Below are 14318 nucleotides of genomic sequence, written 5' to 3'. Positions count from 1 at the left end.
GAAAATTAGGTCCATGGGAACAAAAGTGTCTAAGATCTTTGCATCTAAGCAGGCTCCTGAGAAGTCTCCTGCATCACTCGCTATCTTTGGTAATCACTAAGACAAAGGCAGAACCAAAGCAATGAATGGAGAAAATCTTAAAATGCTGGTCCTGCAGACTTTCCACTTCTGGGTGTGCTATGGGGTAAATGCCACATGTGAGAGAGAGAATGATGTGGTCACAGGAATCCTATGAAATGCCTTCTTATAAAGCAAACATTGTGCACCTTATATATTGCTGTCACTCACCATTTCAGATTAAGATGGGAAGCAACCTACATGTCTTCTAATTAAAAATAAAAAGCTACCCAGTGAGACACAAATAGAAAGAAATCTACTTACACAACGCACGAACGAGGAATAGGGTGTGTTCTAAAAGATTGCAAATGTATTGTGGCGAAATCAGACATCTGAATTATCCCACCTACGATCAGGTCACCACCACTGTAGTAAGTCTGGGCTGTATTACCAAATGGGATACAGAAAGGTCCGGGGCCTTTGTTTTCATTCATAGCTGGAGTGATCTTCTCCACATAGTTACTCACTATCAGAAACTTGGGTTGTGGATCCATTTCCTTTTTAACAGGCTTTCTGCTCTGGCTCCAGTCCAGCCTATCTTTGCCTTGAATTAAGCACAAGTTGACTGTAGAGTGAGCAGAAGATATTTGAAGACATAAAAAAAAAAAAGATTTGCTATTTTCCAGCTCCTGTGAAACTGGGGATTTGTTTCTTCACCTGAATGCTGTGTATTCAGGCAGTTGCTATATGTAGCCGTAGTCCATGCTGCACTATAATTGCAGGGCAGATGCAAATAAGGTACTTAGCTGTGATGATACATTTGTTCACATCTCTTGTGTAATGTAGTTAAAATTGTTAGTTAGATAAAATAATATAATTATTATTATGTCACAAAAACTGAACTTTAAAGCTCTAAAGCCTGTTTTGAATCCTGCATTCCTCTGATTCTGTTTGTGACCTTGAAACTGGAGGAGAGGGCGATGAGCTGTCACCTCAGAATGGCAGATTTAACAGAACTGTATATGTAACAGGTGCCATGGGAAGCATTTACCTGCACGGAGGCCGGAGGCCGCAGAAGCCGGGAACTTGCCTGGTTGCTCCCCCAACGTCGTATGCTCCAGCGGCCCTACCACCATCATGCCGGCATCTCAGGAGACCGCTGACGTTTTCTGCTCCCTCTGGGGGGAGGGGCCCTTGCCCCCATCCTCCTCCGTAGCAGGTGCCACCCTGGACTTCCACCTTCGTGGCTCGGATGTCGCCGCTCCTTCGTCAGGCCTGGTTGAGGCCTGTTCCGTTTCCTCCTCACGCTGCTGCTGCAGGACCGCTGTGGGTACCGATAGAGACCTAGGATTCTAGCAATGGGCATTGAGGACTTGGATGGCATGTCACCAACAACGGCTTCTGGCATGGTTTTCTCATGGCAGTTATAATTTGGCACTGTTTCTCGTCTCCCTGACAAAAGCCACATGAGTCCCAGAAGTGATCTGACTTCATTGTAGCAAGAGTCGTACATTATAAATCCAAGAGAAATATTTGGCAAGATGTTGGGTGCCTTATTAATTTCCTTAACAGCAAATACCATTGCCAAATGAATGCGGTAGTACCTGATATGGAATCTGAAGAACAAGATGACTCATAAAACTGTCAAATTTGTCAGCAAAAATGAAACAAAAACCAGAATTTCCTTGATGAACCAGCAAATTAGTTACATAAATGATATTTTTATTAGGTTAAATAACATTTAAGAATAAAACATTTCATACTAATATTCCTTTTCTCACACTATGTTATTCAACTAATATACAATAAGAACATAAGAACATAAGAAATTGCCATGCTGGGTCAGACCAAGGGTCCATCAAGCCCAGCATCCTGTTTCCAAGAGAGCCACAAGAACCTGGTAATTACCCAAACAATAAGAAGATCCCATGCCACTGATGCAATTAATAACAGTGGCTATTCCCTAAGTAAATTTGATTAATAACCATTAATGGACATCTCCTCCAAGAACTTATCCAAACCTTTTTTGAACCCAGCTACACTAACTGCACTAACCACATCCTCTGGCAACAAATTCCAGAGCTTTATTGTTCATTGACGGGCGGATTTTAAAAGCCCTGCTCGCGTAAATCCACCTGGATTTACACGAGCAGGGACTTGCGTGCCGGCGCGCCTAATTAGCATAGGCCGCCGGCGCGCGCAGACCCCCGGGACGTGCGTAGGTCCCGGGGTTTTTCAAAGGGGGCGTGTCGGGGGAGTGTCGGGGGCGGGACCGGATGACGTGACGTTTCGGGGGCGGGGGGCGGCGTTTCGGGGGTGGGACCGGGAGCGTGGCGCCAGCCTGGGGGCGTGGTCCAGGCCTCCGGACGAGCCCCCGGGTCGGAAGACGGCGCGCCAGGAGTCCGCTGGTGCGCGTAGATTTACGTCTGCTTCTCGCAGGCATAAATCTAGGGACAAAGGTAAGGGGGGGTTTAGATAGGGCCAGGGGGGTGGGTTAGGTAGGGGAATGGAGGGGAAGGTGAGGGGAGGGCGAAAGGAAGTTCCCTCCGAGGCCGCTCCGATTTCAGAGCGGCCTCGGAGGGAACGGAGGCAGGCTGCGCGGCTCGGCGCGCGCAGGCTGCCCAAAATCGGCAGCCTTGCGCGCGCCGATCCAGGATTTTAGAGGATACGCGCGGCTATGCGCGTATCTTATAAAATCCGGCGTACTTTTGTTTGCGCCTGCTGCGCAAACAAAAGTACGTGATTGCGCTTTTTTTAAAAATCTACCCCTGAGTGAAAATTATTTTCTCTGATTAGTCTTAAATGTGCTACCTGCTAACTTCATGGAATGCCCCCTAGTCCTTCTATTATTCGAAAGTGTAAATAATTGATTCACATCTACCCATTCAAGACCTCTCATGATCTTAAAGACCTCTATCATATCCCCCCTCAGCCGTCTCTTCTCCAAGCTGAACAGCCCTAATCTCTTCAGCCTTTCCTCATAGGAGAGCTGTTCCATCCCCTTTATCATTTTGGTTGCCCTTCTCTGTACCTTCTCCATCACAACTATATCTTTATTGAGATGCAGCGACCAGAATTGTACACAGTATTCCAGGTGCAGTCTCATCATGGAGCGATATAGAGGCATTATGACATTTTCTGTTTTATTAACCATTCCCTTCCTATAATTCCTAATATTTGGTTTGCTTTTTTGACTGCTGCAGCACACTGAGCCGATGATTTTAAGGTATTATCCACTAGGGGTGTGAATCGTGTGATCGATCGTCTTAACGGGGGAGGGAAATCTGATCGTCGTGGGTTTTTGTTTTTTTTAAATCATTAAAAATCGTAAATCGGGGGAGGGCGGGAAAACCGGCATACCAAAAAAACCCTAAAACCCACCCCGAACATTTAAAACAAATCCCCCACCCTCCCGAACCCCCCCAAAATGTTATAAATTACCTGGGGTCCAGTGGGGGGGTCCCGGCGCGATCTCCCTCTCTCTGGCCACGACTGCGTTAAGAGAAATGGCGCCGGTGGCCCTTTGCCCTTATCATGTGACAGGGCAAAAGTAGCGATGGCACCATTTTGGTTCCTGGCTCCCGACGTCACGCGTGCAGGAGATCGCCCCCGGACCCCCGCTGGACCCCCAGGGACTTTTGGCCAGCTTGAGGGGGCCTCCTGACCCCCACAAGACTTGCCAAAAGTCTAGCGGGGGTACAGGAGCAACCTCCTGCACGCGGGCCATATTGCCAATCTTCAAAATGGCGCCGGTGCTACCTTTACCCTCACTATGTCATACGGGCGACGGCAAAGGGCCACCGGCGCCATTTCTCAACGCAGCCAATGCCAGAGAGCTGGAGATCGTGTCGGGATCCCCCCCACTGGACCCCAGGTAATTTAAAACATTTTGGGGGGGTTCGGGAGGGTGGGGGATTTGTTTTAAAGTGTTGGGGTGGGTTTTAGGGTTTTTTTGGTGTACCGGTTTTCCCGCGCCCTATTTAACGATGCAATACAAATGCCCCTGACGATAAATCGGGGGCATTTGTATTATATCGTGCACTCTAACGATTTTGGATGATTTTAAAATTATCTGACAATAATTTTAATCGTTCAAAAACTATTCACATCCCTATTATCCACTATGATGCCTAGATCGTTTTCCTGGGTGGTAGCTCCTAATATGGAACCTAACATCATGTAACTACGGCAAGGGTTATTTTTCTCTATATGCATCACCTTGCACTTATCCACATTAAATTTCATCTGCCATTTGGATGCCCACTTTTCCAGTCTCACAAGGTCTTCCTGCACTTTATCACAATCTGCTTGTGATTTAACTACTCTGAACAATTTTGTGTCATCTGCAAATTTGATTATCTCACTCGTCGTATTTCTTTCCAGATCATTTATAAATATATTGAAAAGCAAGGGGCCCAATACAGATCCCTGAGGGACTCCACTGTCCACTCCGTCCACTGAGAAAATTGCCCATTTAATCCTACTCTCTGTTTCCTGTCTTTTAGCCAGGTTGCAATCCACGAAAGGACATCTCCAGCTATCCCATCACTTTTTACTTTTCCTAGAATCCTCTCATGAGGAACTTTGTCAAACGCCTTCTGAAAATCCAAGTATACCATATCTACCGGTTCACCTTTATCCACATGTTTATTAACGCCTTAAAAAAAGTGAAGCAGATTTGTGAGGCAAAATTTGCCCTGGGTAAAGCCATGCTGACTTTGTTCCATTAAACCATGTCTTTCTATATGTTCTGTGATTTTGAAGTTTAGAACACTTTCCACTATTTTTCATGGCACTGAAGACAGGCTAACCGGTCTGTAGTTTCCCGGATCACCCCTGGAGCCCTTTTTAAATACATTTGCTATCCTCCAGTCTTCAGGTACAATGGATGATTTTAATGATAAGTTACACATTTTTACTAATAGGTCTGAAATTTCATTTTTTAGCTCCTTCAGAACTCTGGGGTGTATTCCATCCGGTCCAGGTGATTTACTACTCTTCAGTTTGTCAGTCAGGCCTACCACATCTTCTAGGTTCACAGTGATTTGATTCAGTCCATCTGAATCATTACCCATGAAAACCTTCCCCATTATGGGTACCTCCCCAACATCCTCTTCAGTAAACACTGAAGCAAAGAAATCAATTAATCTTTCCGCGTTAGCCTCATCTTCTCTAAGTGCCCCTTTAACCCCTCGATCATCTAACGGTCCAAATGACTCCCTCACAGGTTTTCTGCTTCGGATATATTTTAAAAAGTTTTTACTGTGAGTTTCATGCCTCTACAGCCAACTTCTTTTCAAATTCTCTCTTAGCCTGTGTTATCAATGTCTTACATTTAACTTGCCAACGTTTATGCTTTATCCTATTTTCTTCTGTTGGATCTTTCTTCCAATTTTTGAATGAAGATCTTTTGGCTAAAATAGCTTCTTTCACCTCCCCTTTTAACCATGCCGGTAATCGTTTTGCCTTCTTTCCACCTTTCTTAATGTGTGGAATATATCTGGACTGTGCTTCTAGAATGGTATTTTTTAACAATGACCATGCCTCTTGGACATAGTTTACTTTTGTAGCTGCTCCTTTCTGTTTTTTTCTAACAATTTTTCTCATTTTATCAAAGTTTCCCTTTTGAAAGTTTAGCACGAGAGCCTTGGATTTGCACACTGTTCCTCTTCAAGTCATTAAATCAAATCTGATCATATTATGATCACTATTGCCAAGCACCTTACCACCGTTACCTCTCTCACCAAGTCCTGTGCTCCACTGAGAATTAGATCTAAAATTGCTCCCTCTCTTGTCAGTTCCTGAACCAATTGCTCCATAAAACTATCATTTATTCCATCCAGGAACATTATCTCTCTAGTGTGACCTGATGATACATTTACCCAGTCAATATTGGGGTTATTGAAGTCTGTATAGAAGCACGTGGTATTTAAAAAGTTAAACAATCACAACGCTATGAAACTTTATCGTATGTGTTTAAGGACCATCATACCACCCACAGTGCTCACAAGTAAAACCTGCGTCTTATGCACTTTCACGGGGTCACGTTTAATCAATTGGTCCAGATGGAAGGCATCAAAATTCAATTTTGTGTACTTTTTTTGAAATTTTTTAACTATATATATTAAAAAGGCGACTTCCCTTGTTTCTGGGTTATCGGGGTTATCGGGGTTGCTTATCCCGTAGCTGTCGGGGTAACTTATTGAAGTCTCCCATTATTACTGCACTACCAATTTGGTTAGCTTCCCTAATTTCTCTTAGCATATCACTGTCCGTCTCACCATCTTGACCAGGTGGACGGTAGTATACCCCTATCACTATAGTCTTCCCTGACACACAAGGGATTTCTACCCATAAAGATTCAATTTTGTATTTAGTCTCATGCAGGATGTTTATCCTGTTGGACTCTATGCCATCCCGGACATAAAGCACCACACCTCCTCCCGAGTGCTCCTCTCTGTTCTGTAGAGTGTGTGCATGTGTGTATGTCTGAGATAAAAAGCAAGCCAGAGGGAGATGGTTTTCAAGGGTGATAATTTGGACGAACTGAACCAAATCACAGTGAACCTGATAGGTATAGGCTAGATTGACAAAATGCAGCATAGCAAATCACCTGGACCATATGGTATGTGCCCCAGGATTAGGAAGTAAATAAAAAATGAAATTCCAGACCTATTAGTAATAATTTCTAACCTACCATTAAAATCATCCAAAGTACCTGAAGACTGAAGTATGACCAATGTAATCCCAAGATTTAAAAAGGGCTCTAGGTGTGATCCAGGATATTATAGACTGGTGAACTTGACTGCAGGGCCAGGAAATATCATGGAAACTGTTCTAAAAAACAAAAGCACAGTACATATGGAATAGATGTGGTTTAATGGGACACTGTCAGCATGGATTTACACCAAGGGAAGTCTTGTCTTCAAATTTGCTACATTTATTTTTGAATGGATTAATAAACATATGGATAAAGGTAAACTAATAGATATTTGGGTTTTCAGAAGGAATTTTACAAACTCACTCATGAAAGGCTTCTAAGAAATTAAAAAAAGTTGTGGGATGGGAGGTGATGTCTTTTTGTTCACTGCAAGCTGGTTAAAACAAAGGAAACATGTAGTAAATTAGATTTTTTTCTCAGTGGAAAATGATAAATAGTAGAGAAGCATCTGTACTTGGACTGGTGCTTTTTAATATATTGATGTGATCTAGAAAAGGATAGAATGAGTGAGGTGATCACATTTTATATGACATAAAAGTATTCAAAGTTGTTAAATGAAATGCAGATGATGATAAACTGCAGGAGGACCTAGCGAGACTAGAAGATTGGGCATCCAAAAGGTAGATGAAATTTAACATGAACATGTACAAGATGATGCATATAGGGAAAAAAAACTCTTGCTGTAGGTTCACAATGTTAGGTTCCATATTAGGAGTTACCACCCAGGAAAAAGATCTAGGCATTATAGTGGATAATACATTGAAACTGTCAGCTCAGTGTGCTGTGGTGGCCAAAAATGCAAACAGAAAGTTAGGAATTATTAGGAAGGAAATGATGAATAAAACAGAATAACATAATGTCTTTGTATCTCTCCATTGAAAGATTGTACCTTGAGTACTGTGTGCAATTCAGGTCACTGCATCTCAATAAAGATGTAGTTGCACTCGAGAAGGTATAGGGAAAGTTGACCAAAATGATAAACAGCATGGAAAGGCTTTCCCTATGAGGAAATGCTAAAGAGGTTAGGGCTGTTCAGCTTGGAGAAGAGACGGCTGAGGGGGGATATGATAGAGGTCTATGAATTAATGAGAGGACTAGAACATGTAAATGTGAACTGAGTATTTACTCTTTTAGATAATAGAACTAGGGGACACTCCATGAAGTTAGCAAGAGCACATTTAAAATATATCTCTCACTCAATGCACAGTTAAGCTCTGACATTCATTGCTGGAGGATGTGATTAGGGAAGTTAGTATAGCTAGGTTTAAAAAAGGTTTGTATAAGATCTGGGAGGAGAAGTCCATAAACTACTATTAGTCAAGTTGACTTATGGGTACATTTTAGAACGCCAGTGAGCATAAAAAATGGGAGATATGCGCGTGGCCGGGCTGCATGCATGCTGTGGGCATTTTGAAAGGGCCTTGGGCTTGCACATATCTCCCAGTCCGTGCAGAAGAGCCAGCTTTAAAAAAGTGGTGAGCCAGGGGCGTGGTCTGGGCTGGTTGAATGCTGGCCGGTAAGTAAGGGGATAAAAGAAACCTAGCTAGTAGGGATGTGAATCGTGTCCTCGATCGTCTTAACGATCGATTTCGGCTGGGAGGGGGAGGGAATCGTATTGTTGCCGTTTGGGGGGGTAAAATATCGTGAAAAATCGTTAAAAATCGTTAAAAATCGAAAAATCGAAAAACCGGCACATTAAAACCCCTAAAACCCACCCCCGACCCTTTAAATTAAATCCCCCACCAAATAACTTAAATAACCTGCGGGTCCAGCGGCGGTCCGGAACGGCAGCGGTCCGGAACGGGCTCCTGCTCTGAATCTTGTCGTCTTCAGCCGGCGCCATTTTCCAAAATGGCGCCGAAAAATGGCGGCGGCCATAGACGAAAAAGATTGGACGGCAGGAGGTCCTACCGGACCCCCGCTGGACTTTTGGCAAGTCTCGTGGGGGTCAGGAGGCCCCCCACAAGCTGGCCAAAAGTTCCTGGAGGTCCAGCGGGGGTCAGGGAGCGATTTCCCGCCGCGAATCGTTTTCGTACGGAAAATGGCGCCGGCAGGAGATCGACTGCAGGAGGTCGTTCAGCGAGGCGCCGGAACCCTCGCTGAACGACCTCCTGCAGTCGATCTCCTGCCGGCGCCATTTTCCGTACGAAAACGATTCGCGGCGGGAAATCGCTCCCTGACCCCCGCTGGACCTCCAGGAACTTTTGGCCAGCTTGTGGGGGGCCTACTGACCCCCACGAGACTTGCCAAAAGTCCAGCGGGGGTCCGGAAGGACCTCCTGCCGTCCAATCTTTTTCGTCTATGGCCGCCCCCATTTTCGGCGCCATTTTGGAAAATGGCGCCGGCTGAAGACGACAAGATTCAGAGCAGGAGCCCGTTCCGGACCGCTGCCGTTCCGGACCGCCGCTGGACCCGCAGGTTATTTAAGTTATTTGGGGGGGGGGGGGTTCGGGAGGGTGGGGGATTTAATTTAAAGGGTCGGGGGTGGGTTTTAGGGGGTTTTAGTGTGCCGGCTCACGATTCTAATGATTTATAACGATAAATCGTTAGAATCTGTATTGTATTGTGTTCCATAACGGTTTAAGACGATATTAAAATTATCGGACGATAATTTTAATCGTCCTAAAACGATTCACATCCCTACTAGCTAGAGGGTATTTAGGGTCAGGGATAATAGGGAAAAAGGCATGCAGGGGTAGGTAGGGAGTTAAGGACGTTCCCTCCCATTCTGTTCGTTTATAGGAGCAGACTGGGAGGCAACTGGGAAAAGGCCCTATTAAGTTCCTGTGCTCATGTACCAAAATCCCCCCCCCCCTACGCATGAGAATCGGTACTTGTGCGCTGATATAAAGTCGGGCACGCATGTGCGCACAGGTTACTTATTTTATAACGTGCATGCACGGTTCTGAAATTTCACCTTAGGGAATAGCCACTGCTATTATTGGCATTAGTAGGAAGGGATCTACTTAATGTTTGGGTACTTGCCAGTGAATTGTAACCTAGATTGGCCATTGTTAGAAACAAGATTCTGGCCTTGATAGACCCTCAGTCTGACTCAGTATAGCAACTTCTTATGTTCTTATGAGAGAAAAAATGACAGGCAGTCTACTGAAGAAACAGACAGTTTAGCAAAAAAAAAAAACAATCCACATTTCACTTCCCAAGCATTCCACAATCCTTGAACTCCCAACAATCTCCAAAAATTTGCATTGACCACCATTTCATGCACCAAGTCCAAAAATGAAATGTGGTTTGATTTTGGCACCTTTAATATCATCCACACATGTGATGTGCATGTTTACAAAATCCTGAACTGTGAATGTATTTGCAATCCCAGTCTTGAATGCCCTTGACAAGTCATCTTGTACACATGACAGAAGAGTATTCCTGCTGTTTTGAAAGAATCATGCATGCTCATACCAGCCCATTATTTGCATCTATTGATCTATTTATTTATTTATTTATGTAACCTCCAGCCTGCCTATCCCAACTTCTAAGTGGGTAAGAAAATAATACATAAAATAAGTACAGAACTAGACTCAAAGCAATGCAAAATACACATAGCTTGCACATATGCTGATTTTACGTGTACAACTCCCAAATAATTCTTTGAAAATTGACCCCTATGTATGTATGTTGTACTTACATGCATGAAATCAGATTTTGTATGCAAAAAATACACACACACGTACATTTGAAAATGCCCAAAACAAATGCTAATCTCTTGTTGACATATTTTCAAGGAGAATTTGCTGGATTTTAGATACTTTGCTGCAATGCATTAGTAGCCCTACTTTGCAAAGAACAACTAATTCCTAGTGCCATCTAAATAAGTCACAATCTATAGAAATATCTGAAAAGAAATATAAGGAAATCTCTTACGCCCTGCAGCAGATAGTCTCTGGCAGGTGCTGGTATTTCACTTCAGGATATTCCACATCCATTTGAATGGGAAAGACTCCACCCAGTAGGATTTCTGCCTCCTTACAGTACCCCTTACATTCCCACCTGGGAGGATACAGCCTTCCTGAACGATCCTACAGACTCCCCCACATATCCAGAGTAAGATCACGAAAACCCGAGAGATGGGGAAGGAAGATTGTATAAGATGCTGCATGCTAACTAAGCTGCTAATAAAGAGATGGAATAAATGTCAGTGATGGGCATCCCATCACTTCAGGACAATTTATAAAACAGAGAGCTATAGGTGCATTTTTGTAGAAATTCTTATTAGTTGTAGTAGGATTATCACTATGGCTATATTCCAGATTAAATTTCTTTTTTCTAGGCAGAAAAGCAGGCATTAGCATGTGTCACCTCTGCTCCTGATCAATTCTGGAAACATCCTATATATAAATTGATGGACTCTATAATTATGCAGGGCATAATTTAATAAATGAATGGCTTTGTCTTTCAAACACGTTAATATAATAATTGCTGTCTTTCATGTGCAATAATAATAGTTTTGAATTAAAAGCAGCCCATGGGAGTTGGAGTGTAGCACATGCTATAAAGTCCTAAACCAGGATAGCATCTCTCCTGATATTATAAGGAAATAAAATGACCCCACAGTCTGTGCAATTATCCTCTTTAGAATCAGTGGTTGTTTTTCAAAATTATCTGGATAGTTGCCTGGATAAGGTGAACCGAATATTCACTGGGAACTGGAGGGGATGGTCATCCTGGGCAATTATTTTCCCAATGCAATATGTCACCACCTTTTAATACTTCCTGCCTCCTATTATGGGATTTATTTATTTATTTTTATTTAAAAGTGTTTATATACTGCTTTTACAAATAAATTCTAATCAAAATGGTTTACAATATAAAAGCATGCATAAAAAACATTTTATAACCATGAAATTAAAAGACCATTGGAAAAATAAAAACAGAATAAAAATAAATAAATTGTAAACAATTATACAAATTAACTAAATTAAACTAGAAGTAAAACAAGTGCCTTAATACCGCAGGGAAATAATTTGATATGGGGTGGGACAAAGGGAAGGGAGAGAGGATAGGGGAAAAGGAACCTTGTGAAAAATATGATATATGAAAAAATTATGTATGTTCTATTGCTGGATTTTGAATGCTAGTTGGAAAAGATGGGTTTTTAAAGATTTTTTAAATTGTTGTAAATTTGGTATATGACGGAGAAGATTGGGTAGAGAATTCCAGAGTAATGGACTGGAACAGAAAAAGCTCTTTTACATGTGACTGATGTCTAGTCTAGCTAGACGAATTGAGGGAATATCTAGAAGGTTTTTTGATAGAGATCTTAAATGTCTTGTTGGGCAGACTGGATGGGCAGACTGGATGGGCAGACTGGATGGGCCGTTTGGTCTTCTTCTGCCGTCATTTCTATGTTTCTATGTTTTAAATGCATAGGGTGGAACATAACCAGGTTGAGGAGGGGTTGTACATAAGTGAATGAATTATGGTCAAAATTTTATATTGAATTCTAAATTTTATTGGGAACCAGTGAAAAGAGTAGAGAATTGGAGTAATATGGTTTCTGGAGGAAGTGCCTGATAATATATGTGTGGCAGCATTCTGAACCAGTTGTAGTTTAGTAGGGATAGTGTAGTTTTCCATTGACATGAAATTGTATTCTGCTTGCCTGTCATTTCACTGTAGGAATTCCTTCAGGAATTCCTTCAGGAATGGGTGGGCAGGCGGCGAATGCTAGGGCCCACGGCTTACCTGGGGCCGTGGGCCCGGAGGTGTTGAAAGGGGCACCTGGGGTCGTCATTGGTAGGAGCCTCGGAACAGGGATGGTGTGGGTCTGACGTCGTCGGGGCGTCCCAATGACATCAGATGCATCGTGGCGCGCTGGGGGCAGTCCTAGCAGGCCGGTGTCACTGGGGGCCGACGCGGCCGGCCCCGATGATGTCGGCCCGGGCTATTTAAATGGCGAGCTGCACCGCAGCCAGCCTCTTTTCCATTTCCCAAGGGAGCAGACCGGCTGCGGCGTGATTCGTTCTGGACCATGTGGCCCGATCTGCACATGGCAGATCATGGCACTGCGGCACTGGTCCACTTAAAAAAAAAATATATATATATATAAAATAAATTTAAATATATATTTAAAGGAGCTGCTCAGTCAAGGAGCAGCCAGGGAGCATCCGGGCAGTGAGCCAGCCAGCCATGTGGGGCGAACAGCCAGTGGACTGGAAAGCAGACGGCCGCGTGGGGACAGAGTTCCCACATCGGCAACAGACATTTAAAAAAAAAAAAAAAGTCATCGGAGTCCGAATCCGGAATCTTCATCACAGGAACAGCGACGCAGTGAGTACCCAATCCGGAATATGGGAAGGGTACCGAGGACTTGACAAGTAGAGCAGAGGGGCTCCTCTATGCAGGGCTCGATGAACCAAAGGGGAACCAGGGGCGCCCGAAGCTGAAGGGGAACACCGGCGGAGGGGAAAGGTCATGGAAGGGACCCCCCGCAACATGATACCAAGCGTACGAACAGCTGGAGCTTGAATCGTGGCGCTGTAAGGACAAGGATCCTGCAACAAAACAGGGGACAGTGTGAGACGGCAGTAACCCGTACGAATAATACTGGGCCGACATTATTGAAGCCAAGCATGAGGGATCAGACCCAGCCCTTTGGCTTCCCTTATATACCTGGTTTTTCCCTACCATGGACATGCTGCCCTTGGATGCAGCCAGCCAGCCCTGATGGCATGAGCAGCAACACAGGACCTAATGTATACCCACTAGAGATGTGCTTCGTGTTTAGGAATCGGGTCGGGCTTCGGTCGACCGATTCGTTTAAAAGTTTAGTTTTTCACGTGTGGTTTTTTTTTTTTTAACGAACGGAGTTAGTGCGCACTAACGAGGTTAGTGCGCCCAAGGTTCCGGTTAGTGCGCACTACCTAATGCTAGTGCGCACTACCAAAAATTGCAACTTTTAAGTAAAACGTATCAATTTTAAGGAGTTCATTAGCTAAATGTACGGTTCTGGGCTCCCACTGGTTCGCACCACCTGGAAAACAGCCAATGGGAATGTAGAATCAGTATTTTAACTCATCCATAGGTAGTGCGCACTACCGGGGTTAGTGCGCCCAAGGTTCCGGTTAGTGCGCACTACCTAATGCTAGTGCGCACTACCAAAAATTGCAACTTTTAAGTAAAACGTATCAATTTTTAAGGAGTTCGTTAGCTAAATGTACGGTTCTGGGCTCCCACTGGTTCGCACCACCTGGAAAACAGCCAATGGGAATGTAGAATCAGTATTTTAACTCATCCGTAGTTTGTGCGCACTACCGCTGGGTAGTGCGCACAAACGCGGATTAGTGCGTGCTACCTTGAGCATGCTCTGTGAGGTCCCCAGAGGCCATTTTGCTTAAAATACACGCACTAATAATTATTTTCTTAGTACGTGTTGTCTGACTGAGACAGAGAGCAGAGCACAAGCAGCAGCAGTAGTGAGGGCACTGAGGAGTCTGAGGACTAGTGACGTGAGCTGAGCAGTGTGCACAGTAACTTCAACTTTACCACTGTAAGTGTATAATATAATAAATATATAAGATTT

General features: G+C 43.8%; 1 protein-coding gene across 1 annotated transcript in view; it reads right to left on the bottom strand.

Annotated features, from left to right (window-relative positions):
- LOC115077638 (vomeronasal type-2 receptor 26-like) overlaps positions 1–14318 on the bottom strand; it is a 190898-nt gene that overhangs the window by 104798 nt on the left and 71782 nt on the right. The window contains exon 2 of the mRNA XM_029579934.1: positions 468–661. Within this exon, the coding sequence (XP_029435794.1) occupies positions 468–661 (194 nt within the window). The remainder of the gene's footprint in view (positions 1–467; positions 662–14318) is intronic.

Source organism: Rhinatrema bivittatum, chromosome 16, assembly GCF_901001135.1.
Source record: "Rhinatrema bivittatum chromosome 16, aRhiBiv1.1, whole genome shotgun sequence".
Lineage (NCBI taxonomy): Eukaryota > Metazoa > Chordata > Amphibia > Gymnophiona > Rhinatrematidae > Rhinatrema > Rhinatrema bivittatum.
This window is presented reverse-complemented; position numbering and strand designations above follow the sequence as displayed.